The sequence below is a fragment of the Microtus oregoni genome, unplaced genomic scaffold (genome assembly GCF_018167655.1).
Source record: "Microtus oregoni isolate MIOR12 unplaced genomic scaffold, Mior012 000007F_ref0000211, whole genome shotgun sequence".
Lineage (NCBI taxonomy): Eukaryota > Metazoa > Chordata > Mammalia > Rodentia > Cricetidae > Microtus > Microtus oregoni.
This window is the reverse complement of record NW_024543066.1, coordinates 3,694,749-3,714,682: the sequence shown is the minus strand read 5'-3', so window position 1 is coordinate 3,714,682 and position 19,934 is coordinate 3,694,749. Positions and strand designations below refer to the sequence as shown.

The window sequence follows — 19,934 nt, the reverse complement described above, 5'->3', positions numbered from 1 at the left end:
CATATTCTGAGAGGTGCTAAAGCATCCTCCCAAACACACACACACACACACACACACACACACACACACACACACACACAGTTCAAGGAGAAGAATGGAGTCAACCTCATTGCTGAAACAACGGAAGGATGCTTTTCATCCTTTAGTGTGAGGGTCAAGGCAGAGTTAGCAGCCCCCTTCTCCCAGTTTTGGTTCTTAATTCCTCCAGCCTGCGAAGCCCCTGCTAGCGTGAGTCAGTAGAAGACTAAGCCAGCGCAGGCAGGCACACCAGCTCAGAGTGCTGCGAGGGCTGTCGGGGCTGCCTATGAGGACTAGCCCTGAGCTGCCAAGGACCCCCTTAACTCCTTCAAGGACTGACTTCCACCCTCTGTGGGAGTCTGTGGCAGAGGCCAGTCCCCATGTACCAGGCATTTCTGGGCCAGTGGCTAAGTGAGTTTTGGTTACTTTTTTTGGGCACCAATTTGTACAAATATCAGCAGGCCAACCAGCCAACAGAGTCAGTCAATGTATATGTGATCCAAGATTATCTTTCTGAGGGTGAATCTGAAATTCACGATGTCAGTGGGGTGAAGAGTCTGCCACCCTGGGCTCCTTGTGGTGAAGGAAGACTTAAGGCACTCATGTGCCCTGGATCATTCTGTCAGAAAACCCTTGTTGCACACCAGGTCCACAGCTGTTTGCCACTGTATTTTATCTCTCATTGTATGCTGGCTAACTTATGGCTTTGACACAGCAGTCCTGGTTGGCCTTTGATTTTCTGGGTCCTCAGAAACTTTTTAGGGGAGATAAATACAAGGAGAGAAATGTAATGACTGTCTCCTCCGACAAAAAGCATAATTTCTTTCTTAGAACTACATATTCTGTCTTTTTGTTTGTTTGTTTTTAGTTTGCTTTGATTGTTTGTTTGAGATAGAGTCTCACTTTGCAGTCTTGGCTGGTCTGGAACTTGTTAATGGAGACCAGGCTGGTCTAAGAACTCATAGAGATCCGCCTGCCTCTGCCTCTTGAGTGCTGGGATTAAAGGCATGCGCCACCATGCCCGGCTTCATTCCCTGTCTTAATGAGACTTCCTTCTAGGTTTTAAAGAGAAGCCTCCCCTCCCCTTTAAGGCCCTGTCACATTTAGACCTCCACTTATTGCAGCGGCTCTCAACCTTCCTAACGCTATGACATTTTAATACAGTGCCTCATACCGTGGTGACTCCCAGCCATAAAATTACTTTATTCGTTGCTTCATAGCTGTAATTTTGCTACTATTATAAAGCATAATGTAAACACCTGTACTTTCTGATGGTCTTAGGCGACCTCTGTGAAAGGGTCCTTCAACCCCCAAAGGGGGTCGTGACTCGCAGGTTGAGAATCTCTGATTTATTTATTCTATTATCTCTGTCTGATACTCCCTCACATTTAATCGTGGTCTGGAGGCCTCTCATGCAAACAAACCTCATTCCCAAAGGCAATGATCTCTGTGTTAGCTTCCCCTTTCTTCGTTTCTCATTATAACACGACTACTGAAGCCATGAGACTCTTTCCTTTGTGTTTGCTTTTGCATCCCGTTTGTGACTGGGAACATACTTCACTGCCTTCTCAAGGCTCAGGTTCTCTTCCAAAATCCCCCAAACACCCTGTAACCTGCCTTTTTTTCAGGCAATGGAAATATTCTAAAGAGATTCTCCTGTCCCTTTCTTTGAGGATCAGACTTTGGAAACAATGGACTCTCAGAAATTAGAGTTTCCTCAGGAACCTCCTACTGAGAACAGTCAGGGCTGAATCTGGGGGAATCCAGAGAAGGAATTGTCTCCAGAGAAGCATTTACATCCTGTGACGTGACCTTTCTGGAGAGACTTGGAGCTGAGGCCGGGGTGGGCAGAGATCACTGCTGCTGGACTGCATGTAACTCTGGCTTTCTATTTAACCCTCCACCCTCATGTCAGGACCCCAGTCCCCGGCGGGGTTGGGAAGGTCACTGGATCTCTTTGTCTCTCTTTCCACTCTGGTCACATTAATAAATCCCCCCTTTCTGCCTTTCCCTATTAATTTGGCTCATTTAATTGGCTTATTGAGGACAGGTGACCAGAACAGGCTCTGCGGCTCTGCCTCTCTCTCATGGTCCTCTTACTGGCTTGTATTTTGAAGTGGTATCCTCACGACTATTACCATTTCCTTACTAGAAGAATCTTTACTCTCCACTGGAGCAGCACTGATCGTTGGTTACTCTGTTTGGCATATCTCAAACTGAACTACCAGCAAGCCTCTCTTTTCATCTTCATCATTTTCCATGGTTCATAATTTGGGCAAACCGCTTTTATTACAAAGGTCTTTTCTATGAAGTGGAAGACTCAAAGCCACATAAGAAATCTCCCTGGAGAACCCTGATTGCTCTTAGGGGTGATGAGTGAGGGGGTCTTCATCGGGGGAGGGGGAGGGAAATGGGAGGCGGTGGCGGTATCTTAACTTAAATAAATAAATAAAGAAACACACACACACACACACACACACACACACACACACACACACAGAAATCTCCCTGGAAAACAGTTCTTTGATTTGTTTGATTGAAATCTGGGATTGGCCTGGTGCTGAGGAACAATGCTTGGTTATTGTAGTTGAGATCTTGTTTGTTAAGATAGAGACTCATAGGTGTGTCCTTTTCCGTAGAGGTGGACTTGACCAAGTCTGGTTACACTTCACTGGTTTAGGTACATTCTGTGAAGATCATTACCCATCGTTCCCACCTTTGTATCCCACCCGCTGTTTCCTTACGGCCTTCGCACACATGAATTAGACCATGGTCCCATTTGGAGAACACAGAGTGAGCCAGCCAAGGACACTGCTATGCCTGCTACAGGTTTTGTCAGCTTGATGCAAGTTAGGGGGATCTAGGAAGAGGGAAACTCCAATTGAGAAAAAGCTTGCATCAGATTGGCCTGTGGGCAAGGCCGTGAACATCTTCTTGATTAATGATTGATGTGATAGGCTCCAGGCCCCCTCTGTGCATGGGGCCGCCCCTGAGCACCATTCTGGGTGGTTCAAGGAAGCAGGCTGAGCGAGCCATGGGAAGCAAGCTAGTAAGCAGCATTTCTCTCTATCTCTGCTTCAGCTGCTGCCTCCAGGTGCCTGCCCAGACTTCCCTTCATCCTGGACTGCAAGCTTTGAGGTTCTTTGTCCTGCCATGCAGTAGAAAGGCACCTTCCTGGGATTTCTCTTTCCTTCCACATGAAATGAGCTTATTGGGCCGACTCTTCAACACCCTTCATTTCCAATCTGCGTGGTGCTATGATTCTAAGCATTTCCTCTGGCACAGCGCCAGCGAGACACAATCTGTCTCAAGACCTGTTTCACACACGGTGGTTTTCCTTTACACTGAACAAATTCAGGCTTGGATAACTCCTGACCATCGGTCAGCCATGCACAGAACTGCAGGAGGTGACAACTGTTGGTCTCAATTTGCAGATGAGGAAACTAAGCCTCGGGGAGTGCGAATCTGTTGCCTGAGATACAACAACTTGACAAGAGGGAAAGCCAATCCCTAGCTCAAATCTGACGCTAGTAATCACCTTTCTCCACAGTGAACTCACCATCCTTTTATAAAAAAAAAGGGGAATAGCAACAGTATCTACTTTCCAGGGCTGCAATAAGGCTAACTGTGGAGTGTGACTGTTAGTCAGAGTAACTCATGTATTGTCTAGCATCTAGCAGCATCTAGCATGCAGTAGCGTCCAGCGTGCAGCAGCATCTAGCATGCATAAATGTCTAGTGTGCCGCAGCCTCTAGCATGCAGCAGCATCTAGAGTGCTCAGAACCATAGGTGTTGCCTTCCTGGGTTGCATTGTGATGGAGCCGTTTTGAACTGACAGTGGATGGATCATGTGGTCGTAAGAAAGGGGTCACTGCTCCATAAGTGAAGGTCTCAATTTCTTTTAGGTCCCGTCTGCAGTCTCTGTGTGTCATCTTTTGGAGCGAGATCCGTCACCATCTTCAGTGGCTTCCTGGTGGCTGGAGGCCTGATGCTGAGCAGTCTTGCCCCCAATATCTACTTTCTGTTTTTTTCCTATGGCATCGTCGTAGGTAAGGAACCTGGCCCCCATAAGACTTCCAACTCCAGCTCCGCACCATTTCACTGGTGTCTTCTTTTTATTAAGTTAATCTGAGGAGGGAACGCCTCACGTTCAGTGACTACCTCTAAAAGTTGTTACTTTGGGAACTATCTGCCCATTGAACCCAAGCGCTGGCAGAGTTAACCACATTAAATTTTGTTGTTGTTGTTCTTTTAGGATTTTATGTGTATCGATTTTTTTTTTTTTTTTTTTTTTTTGCCTGCATGCATGTCTGTGAGCCATGCATATGCTTTGGTGACCAGGGAAGTCAGAAGGGAGCAAAGGAACACCTGGAACTGGAGTTACAGTTATGAGCTGCCATGAGGGTGCTGGGAAATGAACCTAGGTCTTCTGGAAGAGCAGCCGGGGAGAGAGATGGCTCTTACTGCTGAGCCATCTCTCTAGCCCTAGGATAAACACATTTAACAGTCCCCCTATGCCCCACTGCAGGGAACAGGGAGAGATTTCAAGCTTTCCTCTCTATATTTCTGCAAGGAAAAGTGAGACAGGAAGAACATAAGCTCAGATGTTCCTGATGTTGGTCACTTCTCTCTGTTTGCTGCTGGGACTTCAGCACCAGTGGGCAGCGGAGTTTCAGTTTGTGGCCAGTACCCAATCCAGAAGTTCTGGTTGACATCTAAGGTGGGATTTTTAAAGATGAGGTGTGAGAGTGAAGAGGATGGCAGAGTGGGGATGCTTGATGAAGACTTAGTAACGGATGACTAACGAGCCTGGACCACGCAACAGTTCATGAAAATCCCTTTGTAATATACTGTATTTAAAGGTGTTTGATGTTGAAAACCGCTAGGCCATGGCCATAGGAGTTCTGACCTGGTTCTGTTATTTTAATTATGCAAATGAGATGATGGCCGTTTCTTGTATATTCACCTTAGCAAACGTAGTACCCTAAGCTTCTCCCCCAGTCCTCACTTAAATGGTTTTATCATCAAAGTCAATTATATTTTTTTCTTCTTTTTCGTTTTCTTTAGTCAGGGTTTCTCTGTGTAGCTTTGGAGCCTGTCCTGGAACTCGCTCTGTAGACCAGGGTGGCCTCGATCTCACAGAGATCCGCCTGCCTCTGCCTCCCGAGTGCTGGGATTAAAGGCGTGCATCACCACCGCCTGGTTGCTTTTCTTCTCTTTGTGAGACAGGGTCTCACTATGCAGCTTTGGGTGGTCTGCCTCCTGAGCGCTGGGATTAGAGGTGTGTGCCACCAATTCTAGCCAAAGATGGAACTGATTCTCCTGGCTGTGCACTTGTGTTGAGCAACTATGATGTTGTGTGGGTTGCGTTTGTTTTGTTTTGAAGCAGGATCTCCTTATGTGACCCAGTCTGCTCTGAATTCTAGATCTTCCTGACTCAGTTTCCCTGGTTTTGAGATTACATGTGTGCATCACCATGTCTGATTTTCATTATGATTATGATGTTTAGTATTGCCTGAGGCTTTTTCTTTATGGATAGTATATGACTGTATATGCCATAGACTCGATTGAAAAGTACAAGCTAATACCAAGACAATGGCCGCTTTCAGTGCTATATTCTAGGTACGGATGATGCATGTTTACATTTTCAATGTCCTTTAATCCCATGTGATTGTGCTAAGTGTCAGAAGCGAGAATCCAAGAGTCGTGGCGCTGGTCATCCAGGTATAAGGATGGACTCTCTGTGCGTAACTGGCCCCACAGCAGAAGCAAGGGCACCGACAATGTGAAGCCAGTGTCTGGTGCTGGTGTACTGTGTGTCTGTGCAGAGAAAGGATGCAGGGATGGCCATGTGACCCAAGTCTCTAGGGAAAGGTAGGATGTGGTCAGTGGATGGTCACTGGAAGAGAATTGAGGGTAGTGGAAGACACCTAGAGCCAAACACTCAGACTGGGATGCGGTGTTGTACAAACAGCAACCTTTTAAAGAGTCAATGTGTGTGTGTGCAGTGCCTGCGGAGGCCAGAAGGGGGCATCATATCCCCAACAGCCAGAGTTCCAGGCGGTTTTGAGATGCCTGGGAACCAAACTCAGAATCTCTGGCGGAGCTGCTAGTGTCCCAGTCCCCAACAGCTGCCTTTCCTACATATTTTTGTTGTTGTTTTGTTTTAAGGAATGCATATGTCACCTAGGAAGTTGCAAATATGTCAAAGCATCTGTTAGAACCCCAGTGGGGACACGGTGCGTCTTCTGTCATTTTTATTGCAGAAGCATAGAGTGATGTGTGCCACTAGGCAGCAGCTTATTGTGCTGAAGGCTCAGGGAGCTAGGGGGAGGTCAGAGTTCAGACGAGAGGTGCTGGGATGAACTGGCAGCAGGTGGTGGATCCTTCAAGCTGTGGGTGTGATAAGGGGCTTAGACTCTGGCTGACTCATACGTCCCGCTGCATAGCTGCAGGAGAGTCTTCCAGGATCATCTGGGTTTATGCAAGGATTGAAGAGCGTGGCAATGGGGATGCACACAGCTTCGGCAATGATGGGTGTGCTTCAGGAAGTCTATAAAGGGGAGAGAAAGAGAATTATTGAAGTTGTTTCCAACAAAAATCCTTGGCTATGGGAATCTGTCCTAAGGTGGCCATGGTCCAGAATGAAAGTCTTGCTGGGCAGAAGTCCTTGTTGGCAGTGATTTTTGTGTGTGGGTTGCAGGGTCATTTGTGAACGGCTTTTGACAGCTCTTTCTCTCAGGGGTACGTGTCCCAGAACCCGGTCTTCATACTCTTCTTATTTATTTATTTATTTATTTATTTATTTATGTTTTATGGCTTGATAAGAATGACTCCATTTTGATTCCATTTTCTCAGAGTGGGGTGATACAGAGAGAGAGAGATATATTCTGGAGTTGGTATCTCATCCAGATGTAGATGATCAAGCACATTCTAGGTGGAATAAACACTCATTAGGCCACAGAATTACATTTTATGTTCACTTGTTTAAGCAAAAGGAACAGTGACATGCCACTTGTGTTTATGCCTTGAATACTCAGCAGTACAGGCTTTAAAAAATTCATCTGTCTCTTCATTGTCCATGGGACTGCGTCACATAAGAATAAGTTCATATTGTATTTTACACGTTCCCTTCAGCCTCCTCTTCTTCCTCCTCCCCTCCTACCAGCCCCCCTCTCCTCCCTCTCCCATCAGTCCCCTAGACAGTTGCCCTAAACTCTAGAAGCCACGGAGGAGAGAAAACATGATGTTTCTGACACTGGCTGAATTTGCCTAAATGTGGTTATTTGATTTTGAAATTATTATGCTTCTCAGGAGTTTGCTTCCGGCTAGAATTTGATCAGAGGTGCCCAGCTACCAGAGAAGGCTTTAAGACAACAGTTTGGAAACTTTAGCGTCTTGGAACTTTTTAATTTTCTTCCTCAGGACTCTAAGGAACTTCAGATGATGTGGAGCGTACATTTATTTAGTGTATTATGTTTTAACATATTACATATAAAATATAATACATTTGCGGCTTGGGAGATGCTTTTTGGTTTTTCAAGGCAGGGTTTCTCTGTGTAACATCCCTAAGTTTTCTTAGAACTCATTGTGTAGACCAGGTTGGCCTCGAACTCACAGAGATCTACCTACCTCTACTTCTCAAGTGTTGGGATTAAAGGTGTGTGCCACCACTGTCCAGCAGCCCTTAGATGCTTCTTACTCTGATCAAGTTGAGTCAGGATTTTCCACCCCACTCTGGCTTTCTAGGAGACAATGTTCTCTGTGTCTATCTACTCAGCCTGCTGCAGTGACTGGTTTTTGACTGAAGTTACGTGAGAAAAATACAAACCTTCATGCACCAAAAAAGTATTTGGAAAAGGAAAGCATTTTCCTTTAAGATTTATTTTATTGGCTCAATGTCCATGGTTTATGGCTAGAAACCAAATATGAGTGAGTACATCCCATGTTCCTCTTTTTGTGTCTGGCTTACCTCACACAGGATAGTGATCCTAGAGAAGCTAAATAAGGAGAACCCAAAGAAAAACATATAGGCATCCTCCTGAATATTAACCTTCAGCAAGCGATGAAAGGAGACAGAGACAGAGACCCACATTGGAGCACAGGACTGAATTCTCAAGGTCCAAATCAGGAACAGAAGGAGAGAGAGCACGAGCAAGGAACTCAGGACCATGAGGGGTGCACCCACACACTGAGACAATGGGGATGTTCTACTGGGAACTCACCAAGACCAGCTGGCCTGGGTCTGGAAAAGCCTGGGATAAAACCGGACTCGCTGAACATAGCGGACAATGAGGACTACTGAGAATTCAAGAACAATGGCACTGGGTTTCTGATCCTACTGCACGTACTGGCTTTGTGGGAGCCTAGGCAGTTTGGATGCTCAACTTACTAGACCTGGATGGAGGTGGGGGGTTCCTTGGACTTCCCACAGGACAGGGAACCCTGATTGCTTTTCAGGCTGAGGGGGGGGGGACTCAATTAGGGGAGGGGGAGGGAAATGGGAGGCGGTGGCTGGGAAGAGACAGAAATCTTTAATAAATAAATAAATTTAATAAAAAAAAGATTTATTTTATTTTAAATTCCATTCATCTGTCCTAAGTGGCTATGTGCTCATGCATGCAGGTGCACACAGTGGCCAGCAGAGGGAGTCAGATCCCCCATAGCCTGAGTTGAGCAGTTGTAGTTTGTCTGATGTGGGTGCTGGGAATTGAACTCAGGTCCTATGCAAGAGCAGTGTACCCTCTGAACAGCGGAGCCATCTCCCCAGCCCCAGAGAAGGGCTTTGTTGTTTTTTTTTTTTCAAGTAACTATAGATATTTTTTTCTTGATACCATTGCAAAATGGTAAAAAGCAAATTCAGGGAAGCCAAATGAGATAGACGCTGATGGAAAACCAGCAACTAGTACCAGATTTCACCGGTACTCACAGAGACTAAAAGATAAAACCAAAGAGCTAGACGTGACCGAGAGACCTGAGATATAGGCATGATTAAGTATTTTGTTTGTTTGTTTGTTTGTTTGTTTTTCAAGACAGGATTTCTTTGTAGCTTTGGAACTTGTCCTGGAACTAGCTCTTGTAGACCAGTCTGGCCTGCCTGCCTTTGCCTCCTGAGTGCTGGGATTAAAGGTGTGAGCTACCACCGCCCTACATGTTTTTTCTTCTTCTTCTTTTTTTTTTAATTATTCTTTTGTACCTCAGAAATTGGGCAATTTCTATTTTTGCTTGACTCTGATGTTAAGGCGGGTGAAGAAAAATGCTGCTTCTCAGATATCCATTGAATCCCCAACACTGACAGAGGAGTCTGGGGACTCTGATGTCTAGGCAACAGGTTCCACAGCTTCTGGGTGGGGACCCTTCATTTTCTTCTTTTGCATTGAAGCTGTGCACCTGTCTAAACTCCTGCTGTCTTCTTATATGCAGGTCTCGGATGTGGCTTGTTATACACCGCGACAGTGACCATCACGTGCCAGTATTTTGACAGCCGCCGAGGCCTTGCGCTTGGCCTGATTTCAACAGGTACCTTTTCAAAATTAAGTACAGTATAGTCACAAGTTAACATTTTTTTTAAATATTTATTTATTTATTATGTATACAATGTTCTGTCTGTGTGTATGCCTGCAGGCCAGAAGAGGGCACCAGACCTCATTACAGATGGTTGTGAGCCACCATGTGGTTGCTGGGAATTGAACTCAGGACCTTTGGAAGAGCAGGCAATGCTCTTAACCACTGAGCCATCTCTCCAGCCCACAAGTTAACATTTTAAACAGAGCAAAGAGGTGTGAAACATGTGTGTGCAACCAGCCTCTGCCCAGCGGCCAGTCAGTCAGAAAGCAAAGTGTTTTGTTTTTTTTTTTTAAATAGCACTCCTAGAAGGAAAATTTATTTTCTACCATAAATATAGGAATAGCTCTCAAAAACCCCGAAACCCAAGCCAGGCAGGAGTGGCACATGCCTTTAATCCAAGCACTTATGTAGCACAAATAACGAAACCCAAGCCAGGCAGGGGTGGCACATGCCTTTAATCCAAGCACTTATGTAGCACAAATAATAAAAGGGAAAATGGCAACTCTCCGCAGTAGCAGAGCCTTTGAGAGGTCAGGTGGTAGAGCATGGGACTCTTAATCCCAGGGTCATGGGTTCAAGCCCCACGTTGGGCACCAAAAGTAGAATGATAATAAAACCCAGAGACAGATATTGAGGTTCTGTCCTAAAACCAGAAAAGCAGAGCTACCAAGCCATTAGAGAAGTCTTACCTCTACCAGGGCTGGGCAACTGCAGACTATACAGACTAAGCCTTTTCCCTTCCTATTTTATATTCCCTCTAGTGCTGGGATTAAAGGTCTGAGCCACCATCACCTGGATTTATTTCTGCATTGATCTTGTATAGTTCAGGGTGGCCTTGAACTCACAGAGACCAGCCTGTCTCCCAAATCCTGACCTCTAGTGGCTTAGCTTTGCCCTTCTGATCTTTAGGCAAGCTTTATTTATTTTTAAAAAAAAAATTCACTATACATTTGGAAGGCAGAGGCAGATGGATCTCTCTGAGTTTATGGTCAGGCCAGCCTGGTCTACAGGACAAGTTTTAGGACAGCCAGAGCTACACAGAGAGACCCTGTCTCAAAAAAACAACAACAACAACAACAAAATAATCACCACAAAACTCAAACAAACAAGCAAAAACAAACAAACAAACAAGAAAACCCCCAGATCCATAAATGACAGACCTGAGTACTAGACCTCAGAGTGATGGCTGCTGAAGAAGCTTCTAGTTGCTCCCCGGTTGTCTGCAGAAGAGCGCTCGGATGAAAGCGTCTGCTGTGGGAAGAAGGAAGGACGGGCAGGAAACAAGAGCTGCAGCCACTGTCAGAGGCTGAGGTCAGCCTTACCACGTAGTGAAGCACAGAATCCCGCCTAAAGCCCTGCTCTCTGAGCACGTCTCACTCACCTGGCTACACATCCAAGCCATACACACTCTTAATTTTTCTCTAAGAATTAACACATGATAGCTGAAGGCGTAAAATAGCATATAAAAATATAGATTTTAAGCCCTGTGTGGGAGCCTATATTTTTAATTACAAAGGTCTGGGGCAGAAGGTTTGTGACCATGGATTCAGCCTTGGCTATATGTAGTGAGAACCCTGTCTCAGACAAACAAAGAAAAACATGTAAGTTTTATATATAATTTATGACCTCCTCCAGGTATGTTGGGGGTAGTAGTTAATGTTTTAGATGGATTTAAAAAAACTTCTAAGGTAGTATCAGTCTCTGTGACTGATATTATAGCAGTCTATTTAGGGCAGTGGTTCTCAACCTTCAGGTCTTGATCCTTCTGATGGGTTGAAGGACCCTTTACATATCAGATATATTTGCATTATGATTCATAACAGTAGCAAAATTACAGTTATGAAGTAGCAATGAAAATTATTTTGTGGCAGGGGGTCACCACAATTTGAGGAACTTATTCCACAAGAGAAGGAAGTGTTTTTATTTTAAATGGAAAATGGATTTTTTTTCATATGATATATTCTGTTTATGGCTCTCCCTCCCCCTAGTCATCCCAGATCCTCCCTACCCACCCAGATCCACATCCCTTCTTGTTCTCTCCACCCAAGAAAAAAAATAATCATAAAACAAGACAAAATAAAAAAAGCCTGGAATATGACAAAATAAGCAAACAGAAAAACAAGCGCCAAACAAAAGCACGAGAAGCTCTTGTAGGCACAGAGACAGATTTGTGTGCACAGAAATTCCCTAAAACACAAAATCAGAAGTCATAACATAGAAGCAAGAGGCCTGTAGGGTAAGAAAAAAAAATCAACAAACAAACAAACTAAAAAAAACAAGTGTGCCCAGGCAAAGCATTAGGAGACAAATAAACATAAAAACAAAAAGAAAACACCTCCGAAAACATCACTGGGCTCGTTTTCTGTTGGGCATCTACTAGAGAAAACCAACTTTTCATTTGTGAGTGGTTCTCATTGGAGATAGCTTCCGGATTAGGGAAGGGGGCTTGTGTCCACGCTCGTCACTGGAGAACGTGTTCCTAACGGCTATCTTTCCAGCATCCTGGAGCTAGATTTTGGTCACTCACTTGCGGGTTGGTGTCGGACAAGGTACTTCACTGCTCAGTGTTTCCCTTTTCTGCACTGTAAGACGGGAACAGTGATATCAGACATGACACTTGGTTATTGGCACATGCAGACTGTAGGATGGCTAGTGATTGTGTCTGTGACCAGAATATCCTGCTGTGTCCAAATTTACTGATGCCAAAGACACTGGAAATTTCCTGCTGTTGTGTGGCTCTGGCTTGGCACTCAGTCTGGAGGGCAGAGAAGAGGGGGTGCACTGTAGCCCAGCAAATCAAAACTGCAATACCCATGGGCAGTCCATCTGAAGGGTCTCTATTAACAGTTTACTAATGTAGAGCCAGGCATGAAACACCCTTCATCTCAGGAGATCACAGAGAAGCAAAATCTTAGTAGTTTTTCCAAAAGAAACCATGAGTCAATGCCTTGACACATAACCCCCTAGTAGAAAGGGGTAAAACGTAGAAACATAAGCATATTATAAAGGTTTTAGCCTGACCTGGTGGTGCATGCCTGCGGGCCCAGCACTTAGGAGGCTGAGGCAGGGTAGCTGAGTTCAAGGTCAACTCTGAATCCTTGGGGAAGAAGTGGGGGAACAACACCTGTTTCAAAACTAACAGCAACAAACCCCTGAAGGTTGTGGATGGTGATCTTTTCGGTGGTGAGTCGGGATTAGAAAATAGCCCTCTCCTCCAACCTGCCTCACCCTCTGCTTTTGTACACTGCATGGTTTTTCTATTTTTAGCCCATTTTTAAAAGTGAAAAGAACATTTCATAATGTGTGAACATTTGGGGAAACTGAGTGTCCATAAATAGCCGTGCTGTCTCCTGTCTGGTGTTTCTGTGTTTCCCAGGGAGAGCTGAATACCAGGGACAGATGGGCATTGTATGCTTACGGTGTCTTAGATGCTTGCCTTCTGTCCTCTTAGGGAAAAGCCTGAAACAATGGGTATTGATGAGCGAATTAGTGCACGTGCGTGTCTCTTAGTGTTTAGGTTCCCTAAACAGTAATTATTTTTCCTCTCCGTAGTAGTTCAAAATCTAGACTGGGATGAGAGCTTAATTAGTGTTTTTTTCTCACTTTGCTCTGTATGTTGACTATTTTTTCAATTAAGATGTTCTTGTAGACGATTAAAAATTAGAGCTTTGCATTTTCCAAAAAAAAAAAAAAAAAAAAACAACACCGCGAGGAAACTCTAAAATCGGTTCCCATGACCCTGGAGAATCGCCACCTCTTTCTAAGTCATGGCCACGTGCTCATGGGACACAGGCAGAGATTTAGGGTTTGCCTTGCCCCATCACAAGGCATATTGTAGCTGTTAATAATTTCTGCTGAAGTAATTGGATGTATTTCAGGGTAAGACAGATGAACTCTGTTGGTGAGCGATGGCAATACTTTCTCAAGATCAAGGCAGAATGCAGAACCTTAAATTACATTTCTTTATGTGTGTGTGCATGTGTGTGTGTGTGTACATGTGTGTATGAATGTGAGCATGTGCAACCACTTGCCCCAGCTCAGGCAGAGGTCATGGGAAAACTTGCTGAAGTTGGTACACGTCTGCCAGCCAGCATGTGGGTCGGAGACACTGAGCTCAGGCCCTCAGGTGTGGTGGCAGGTGTCTTTCTCTGCCGATCCAGCTCTCTGCCACGAAAACAGAACTTTTAAAATACCAAGAACGTGTTCGATGTTCTAGAGACTAGCGGTCAAAGAGCATGACCACTTTTCAGAGAACCCAGGTTTTGGTTCCCAGCATCCACATGGCAGGATATAACTATCGCTATGGCAGTTCCAGGGGATCCAATGCCCTCTCTGACCGCCTTAGGCACCAGGCACACACATGTGTACTTATGGTGCACACATGTGTATTTAAGCAAAACATCCGTAGACACTAAATCTAAATCTTTTTAAAAGTACACGTTTAGGGTCTAATGGTGTGACGTCTTATGAGAATTTTTGTCGCATGGCACACTAGGTAGAAGTCACAAACAAAGCGTTCATGGTGAAGACACAGGACAACAGTCTTAAGGTTGCCCATTCTGCTCCCTTCTTTGTTTTCCGAACCGGGTTTAGCTGTTGGAGCACACACCACTTTTCAAAGATAGGGGAGAAATTTGTCTATTATTTTTATCTTGCGTGTATGGGTGTTTTGCCTGCATGTATGTCTGTGCATCGCATTCCTACAGTGCCTGAGGGGACCAAAGGGACCTCGATTCCCCTGGAACTGGAGTTACAGGTGGTTGTGAGCTGTCACCAAACCCGGGTTCTCTGCAAGAGCAACCAGTGTTCTTAACCGCTACATCATCTCTTTGCTCCTGGTTATAATATTTTTTGATGAGATGAGTTTTTAGAGTATGGATGTTATGATCATCCAACTCAGAATTTTAAAAAATTAGCCTGTTTACATTTTCCTGCTGTTTCATATGTCGTTTCGTGGGGATACTTAAATTTTTTAAATGCTCAATTTTTAAAAAAATGAAATAAGAACCCAACAAGAACAGCATAAATTAAACAGCATCGTGGTGTGCTTAGGGAAATAGATGCTGAAGAGGAGGCATTTGTCCCTGTGTGGTATATAAGCCAGCATACTAATTGAAACACTCCATCAAATCCCATGTCAGCCTCTTCCCATACCAATGCATTAAGAATACGAATCACTCATTCTAGTGATTCAGCAATGAATTTAAATGATCAAACCATTATTAATATCCTAAAATTAATCTACAGCAGTCATCTTAAAAATGGAATGTAAAGATTTGCTTTCACGAAGACAATAAGACATAGTACAGAGCGGAGTACATAATAAATGTAAAAGGTAGTCAAAGATAGTGTTCGGTAGGACTAGCGAGATGACTCAGTGGGGAGAGCCTATGCTGCCAAGCCAGATGACCTGAATTCAAGTCCTGAGACCCACGTTACAGGATGAGAGAAGTGACTCCCAAAAGTTGTCTTCTGACCTACACACGCGTGCGTGCACACACACACATGCACAGACACACACATGCACACACACATGCACACACATGCACACACATACACACACATGCACACACACATACACACATGCACACACACATGCACACATGCACGCACACACCCACATGCACACACCCACCCACATGCACACACACACATGCACACACACATACACACACATGCACACACACACATGCACACACATGCACGCTGTGGAAAGTGTGTGGCTGTATAAAATACACACTAAACAAACAAACAAAGCTGTAATTTAAAAAATTTTGAAATAACTAAATTCCATGGGTTCCTGGAGTCAGGCTGACTGAATTATGTTGGTTTACGACTTTGAGAACTGTGGTAAATTTCTCGAGCTCTCCAGCCCTTATTCACATCATTCGTAGATTGGGGGTTATAGTAGGATGTACTCAATAGGACCATTACAAATAATAAATGAGATCATGTATCCAAAGTACGCAACAGGGAGCTGGAGAGACGGCTCAGCAGATAAAGGTATTTATGGCTCTCACGGAGGACCCAAGTTCAGTTCCCAGTACCCACATCAGGCAACTCACAGCCACCTGTGATCCCAGCTACAGGGGATCTGGCCTTTGTGGGTGCCCACTCCACACAGAGACACATACATATAATTTAAAAATCAGATAAATCCTGGCAGGACTGGAGAGATGGCTCAGTGGTTAAGAGCACTGGCTTTGGTTCCCAGCACCCATGTGGCGGCTAACAATGGTCTGTAACTCGAGTTGCAGCAGATCCAATGCCCTCTACTGGCCTCATGGGCACTACACGTATGTGGTGCACATATAACCCTGCCACAAAAACGTGCGTAGGCATAAAATTAAATTTAAAAAAAAAACTTTAAAATAAAATAATTCCTGAATACAAACAGGGTCTTTGGATGTTGATTCTGAAGATGAATGGCCTGTGAGTACTGCTGTCCTGCAATCTCCGTGTTCTTGTGGCTAAATACTAAGGGATCGTGAGGACCAGTGTAAATAATAAGTGTGCTTGTGACGCCACCAGTGCGTGTCCTAAGGCAATAGAAACGATCAGACTAAAACTGAGAGCTTCTTGCTCTCTTGCAGGTTCGAGCGTGGGCCTCTTCATCTACGCTGCTCTGCAGAGGATGCTGATAGAGTTCTACGGCCTGGATGGGTGCCTACTTATTGTGGGCGCGCTGGCTTTAAACATACTCGCCTGTGGCAGTCTGATGAGGCCCTTGCAGTCTCCCGTCTGCCCTTTTCCTGAAAAAATAGCTCCGGAGAACGTTCTAGAGAGATACTCCACGTACAGTGAGAAAGAGAAGAGCCTGGAAGAAAATCTGAACATCTTGGACAAGGGCTACAGTACCGAAGATAAATGCACCAACACCTTGCCCAACGGTGACTGGGCACGGGACAACCCCAAAAACCCCACAGCCGCAGCGCACAAAAAGAAGGTTGTGGAGCAGACTTATTTTTGCAAGCAGCTTGCCAAGAGGAAATGGCAGTCATATAGGAACTACTGCGGCGAGACCGTGTCTCTTTTTAAAAACAAAGTCTTCGCGGCGCTTTTCATCGCCATCTTGCTTTTTGACATCGGAGGGTTTCCGCCATCGCTGCTCATGGAGGACGTCGCGAGAAGTTCCAACGTGAGGGAAGAGGACCTCACCATGCCGCTCATCTCCATCATCGGCATTATGACAGCCGTGGGCAAGCTTCTTTTAGGCATCATGGCTGACTTCAAGTGGGTCAACACCTTGTACCTCTATGTAGCCACCCTTATCATCACGGGCCTGGCCTTGTGTGCAATCCCCCTTGCCAAGAGTTACATCACCCTGGCGATACTTTCTGGGATCTTGGGTTTTCTTACTGGTAATTGGTCCATCTTCCCGTATGTGACCACTAAGACTGTAGGGATTGACAAGTTAGCCCACGCCTATGGGATCCTCATGTTCTTCGCTGGACTTGGGAACAGCCTCGGGCCACCGATTGTTGGTAAGATGCCCATCTTCAAGTCAGCTCAGTTTCTAGTTCCTCACGGTGACAGTTCCTGATAGAGAAGTTCTCAGTAGTGAAGATTTGCACCAAGCAAAGTGGATTATTTCACAGTAGTTTATTCAAGATTGTTTGGCTAGGGCTGCAGATGTAACCGGGCTGGAAGGGGGTTTGCCTAGCGTGCCGGAAGCTCTAGGTTTATTCTCCAGCTCTGTCTAAAGCCAGGTGTGAGAGCCGCCCACACCTGTAACCCTAGCCCTTGGGAGTGGGAAGTTTAAGCTCATCTTTGGTATATGGTGAGTGTTGGCTACATGAGACCCTGACTCAGTACACACGCACACACACACACACACCTGAGATAGGCACATGTAACCACACACAGGCACATGTAACCACACACAGGCACATGTAACCACACACAGGCACACACAACCACAAATAGGCACACACAACCGTACATAGGCACACGTAATCACATACAAACACTGCTTCTGTGAAAGTCACACTCTTCCTCTCTGTCTTCTCAGGTTGGTTCTACGACTGGACGCAGACCTATGACATCGCCTTCTATTTCAGTGGCTTCTGTGTCCTGCTGGGGGGCTTCATCCTGCTGCTTGCCGCCTTGCCCTGTTGGGACGTGTGCAACAGGAAGCTCCCTAAGCCAGCGCCAACAGCCTTTTTCTACAAAGTTGCCTCTAATGTTTAGAGGGATATTAAAAGGCGTTATTTTCTCTATTTTCTACTTTATACTATATGTATACACACACATATATATAGTATATATGAGTATGTATATATATATAATTTAACAAATTGTTAGGCAGGTTCCCCAGAGTCAAGAGCTTAGAGCAACACTTCGGCTGACTCTGAAGGGGACTGTACTTCCACATAGCCTGTTTTTATGTACTGCGTGTGTAACCTTTACCCCTTGTACGCCCCTCCCTGAAGAAGTGGGAGTGTTCTCTTTTACTACTGTTGTTGGTGAGTTCAGGGTGTAAAGCTGTTGGCTCGCCTCACCAAATTTTCTCTGGGTGAAGAAGTTTTGTGTCTCTCTGCTTTCCCCGGGAGCTCTACCACACACAAGGTCTTAAACCACGCACGTTCCTGTCTTAAACCACGCAAGTTCCTGTCTTAAACCACGCACACCTCATGGCGGGATATTTGTGAAGACCCCTAAGGAATAATTGTTGTCTCCTCTATATCAGACCCGCAAGTCCAGAGAAGACACTGAGCCATCTCACTTCCAGCAATGAAAGCGGCAGTTACAATGTCACTAAGACTTGGAAGACTTTAGACAAGATTTTTTTAAATCGCAGCTGCCATCGTCGGTTTTCTGTTTTATTGTCCTTGTTGAAGCACTGTGGGACATTCGGTGTTCACTGTGTGTGAACTTGTTCAATTCCTCCAGCAGTCTTTCTGCATGGCCTGCTCCCTAGGACCTCGCTCTCTGGTATGTTGGTCAGCATCCTCTCTCTGATATCTCCTAAGAGCTGCTGACTTGCTGGTTTCCAGCTTGGAAATACACCTCTGAGCCATTCCGTTGGGCAAGTGGGAAGCATCCCTAGCTTCCGTTTGCTTTGAGCGCCGTGGGAATGGGTTGCAAGGCCCTGCATGTCTTCCAATGAAGCCGTGGTGCTTTCTCTTGGGCCTTTCCACTACTGCATCTTAGTTTATGGACAGTGCTTTAAAAAAAAAAAAAAACCCAAAAAGATAGCAACAACAAAAAAAACCCCAATGCTCTATGTGTTTTTTAGACATGGGGAAAGCCAGGGTGAAGAGAAATTGATATACTCATCCAACCTTCATTAATCCCAAGAATGTTGGAGGGCAAAAATAATGTTTAATAAATAGACATGGGTTCAAGTTTGAGTTCAAACTTGAGAGAAACAAACGGGTTTCCTCTACAGAAATGGGTTTCACTTTCGCCAAACTTCAGAATCCCCTACAGACCCTTCAGAAACTGAAATGCTTGGCACTATACTTTTAATTTTAATTCTGCATGTTGGCCCAATGATCCATATTTTAGCGAACTCTGCAGGGATTCGGGTAACAGGGTTCCAGGACAGCTGGAGACTGGCAACAGTGGGGGGCTGTGCTGAAGATCTGGGGAGCAGTGAGGGCACAGCACCATAGGGGAAGGAAAAAAAAGAAACAAAACAGATTGGCAATAGACAAACATTTCCTTTTCTTAAATAAAAGCAAAAAGAAAAAAGATACATCATGCAGTCAGGTATTTTAAAACAGATAGCCAAGGGTTTTTAAAGTAAGGGCTTCCTTCTTATTGTGCCAAAATTGTCTTTTCATTTTTAAAAAAACTGTGAGAGATTATTTTGTACAGCTACCTTGCCTTCTTTTGCAGGCACCTGAAGCATTTTGTTACCCAAGCCCCCACAGCGCCTCTCTGAGGTCAGTGACCAGCTGGGTCCGGTGTCATCAACCAAGGAGAAAGATCTCCTAGTGTAGTCGGTTCTGTTCCGTGATGCAATAATGGGGCTCAAAGCACGTTAGACTTGTGCGCCACACTCAAACTTCTGGAAAGTTCTCCGTACCTCATTCTTCTGTCTATCAAAGTTAGTAAATAAAAATAAAACTCCATCTCTAGGGGATCCGACACCCTCTTCTGTCTCCCACAGGTACCTGTGTACCAGTGGCATACACACACACACATACATAAATATAAAAAAACTTTAAAATGTATAGCTATGATTTTTTTTAAAGCAATAAATAAAATAAACCTTATATGTGTTCATAGTCAAGGTCATGTTTTGGTCAATATTGTGTTCAGGACATTCAGTGGCCTGAAAGGTTTGACTTGACTGGTGTCTGCATCCATCAATGGTGACAATTGCCCTGATGTGTCCCTCC

General features: G+C 44.9%; 1 protein-coding gene across 3 annotated transcripts in view; it reads left to right on the top strand.

Annotated features, from left to right (window-relative positions):
* The window catches only part of Slc16a9 (solute carrier family 16 member 9), a 36,000-nt gene extending 17,246 nt beyond the window's left edge, over window positions 1-18,754 (top strand). Inside the window, exons 3-6 of one of the 3 annotated variants that reach the window (XM_041656609.1) lie at window positions 3,924-4,067; window positions 9,442-9,537; window positions 16,179-17,069; window positions 17,597-18,754. In XM_041656609.1, coding sequence (XP_041512543.1) covers window positions 3,924-4,067; window positions 9,442-9,537; window positions 16,179-17,069; window positions 17,597-17,775 — 1,310 coding nt within the window. In that variant the 3' untranslated portion in view covers window positions 17,776-18,754. The remainder of the gene's footprint in view (window positions 1-3,923; window positions 4,068-9,441; window positions 9,538-16,178; window positions 17,070-17,596) is intronic. The other 2 variants (XM_041656610.1, XM_041656611.1) reach the window with 2 other exon arrangements.
* Window positions 18,755-19,934: the final 1,180 nt, after the last annotated feature.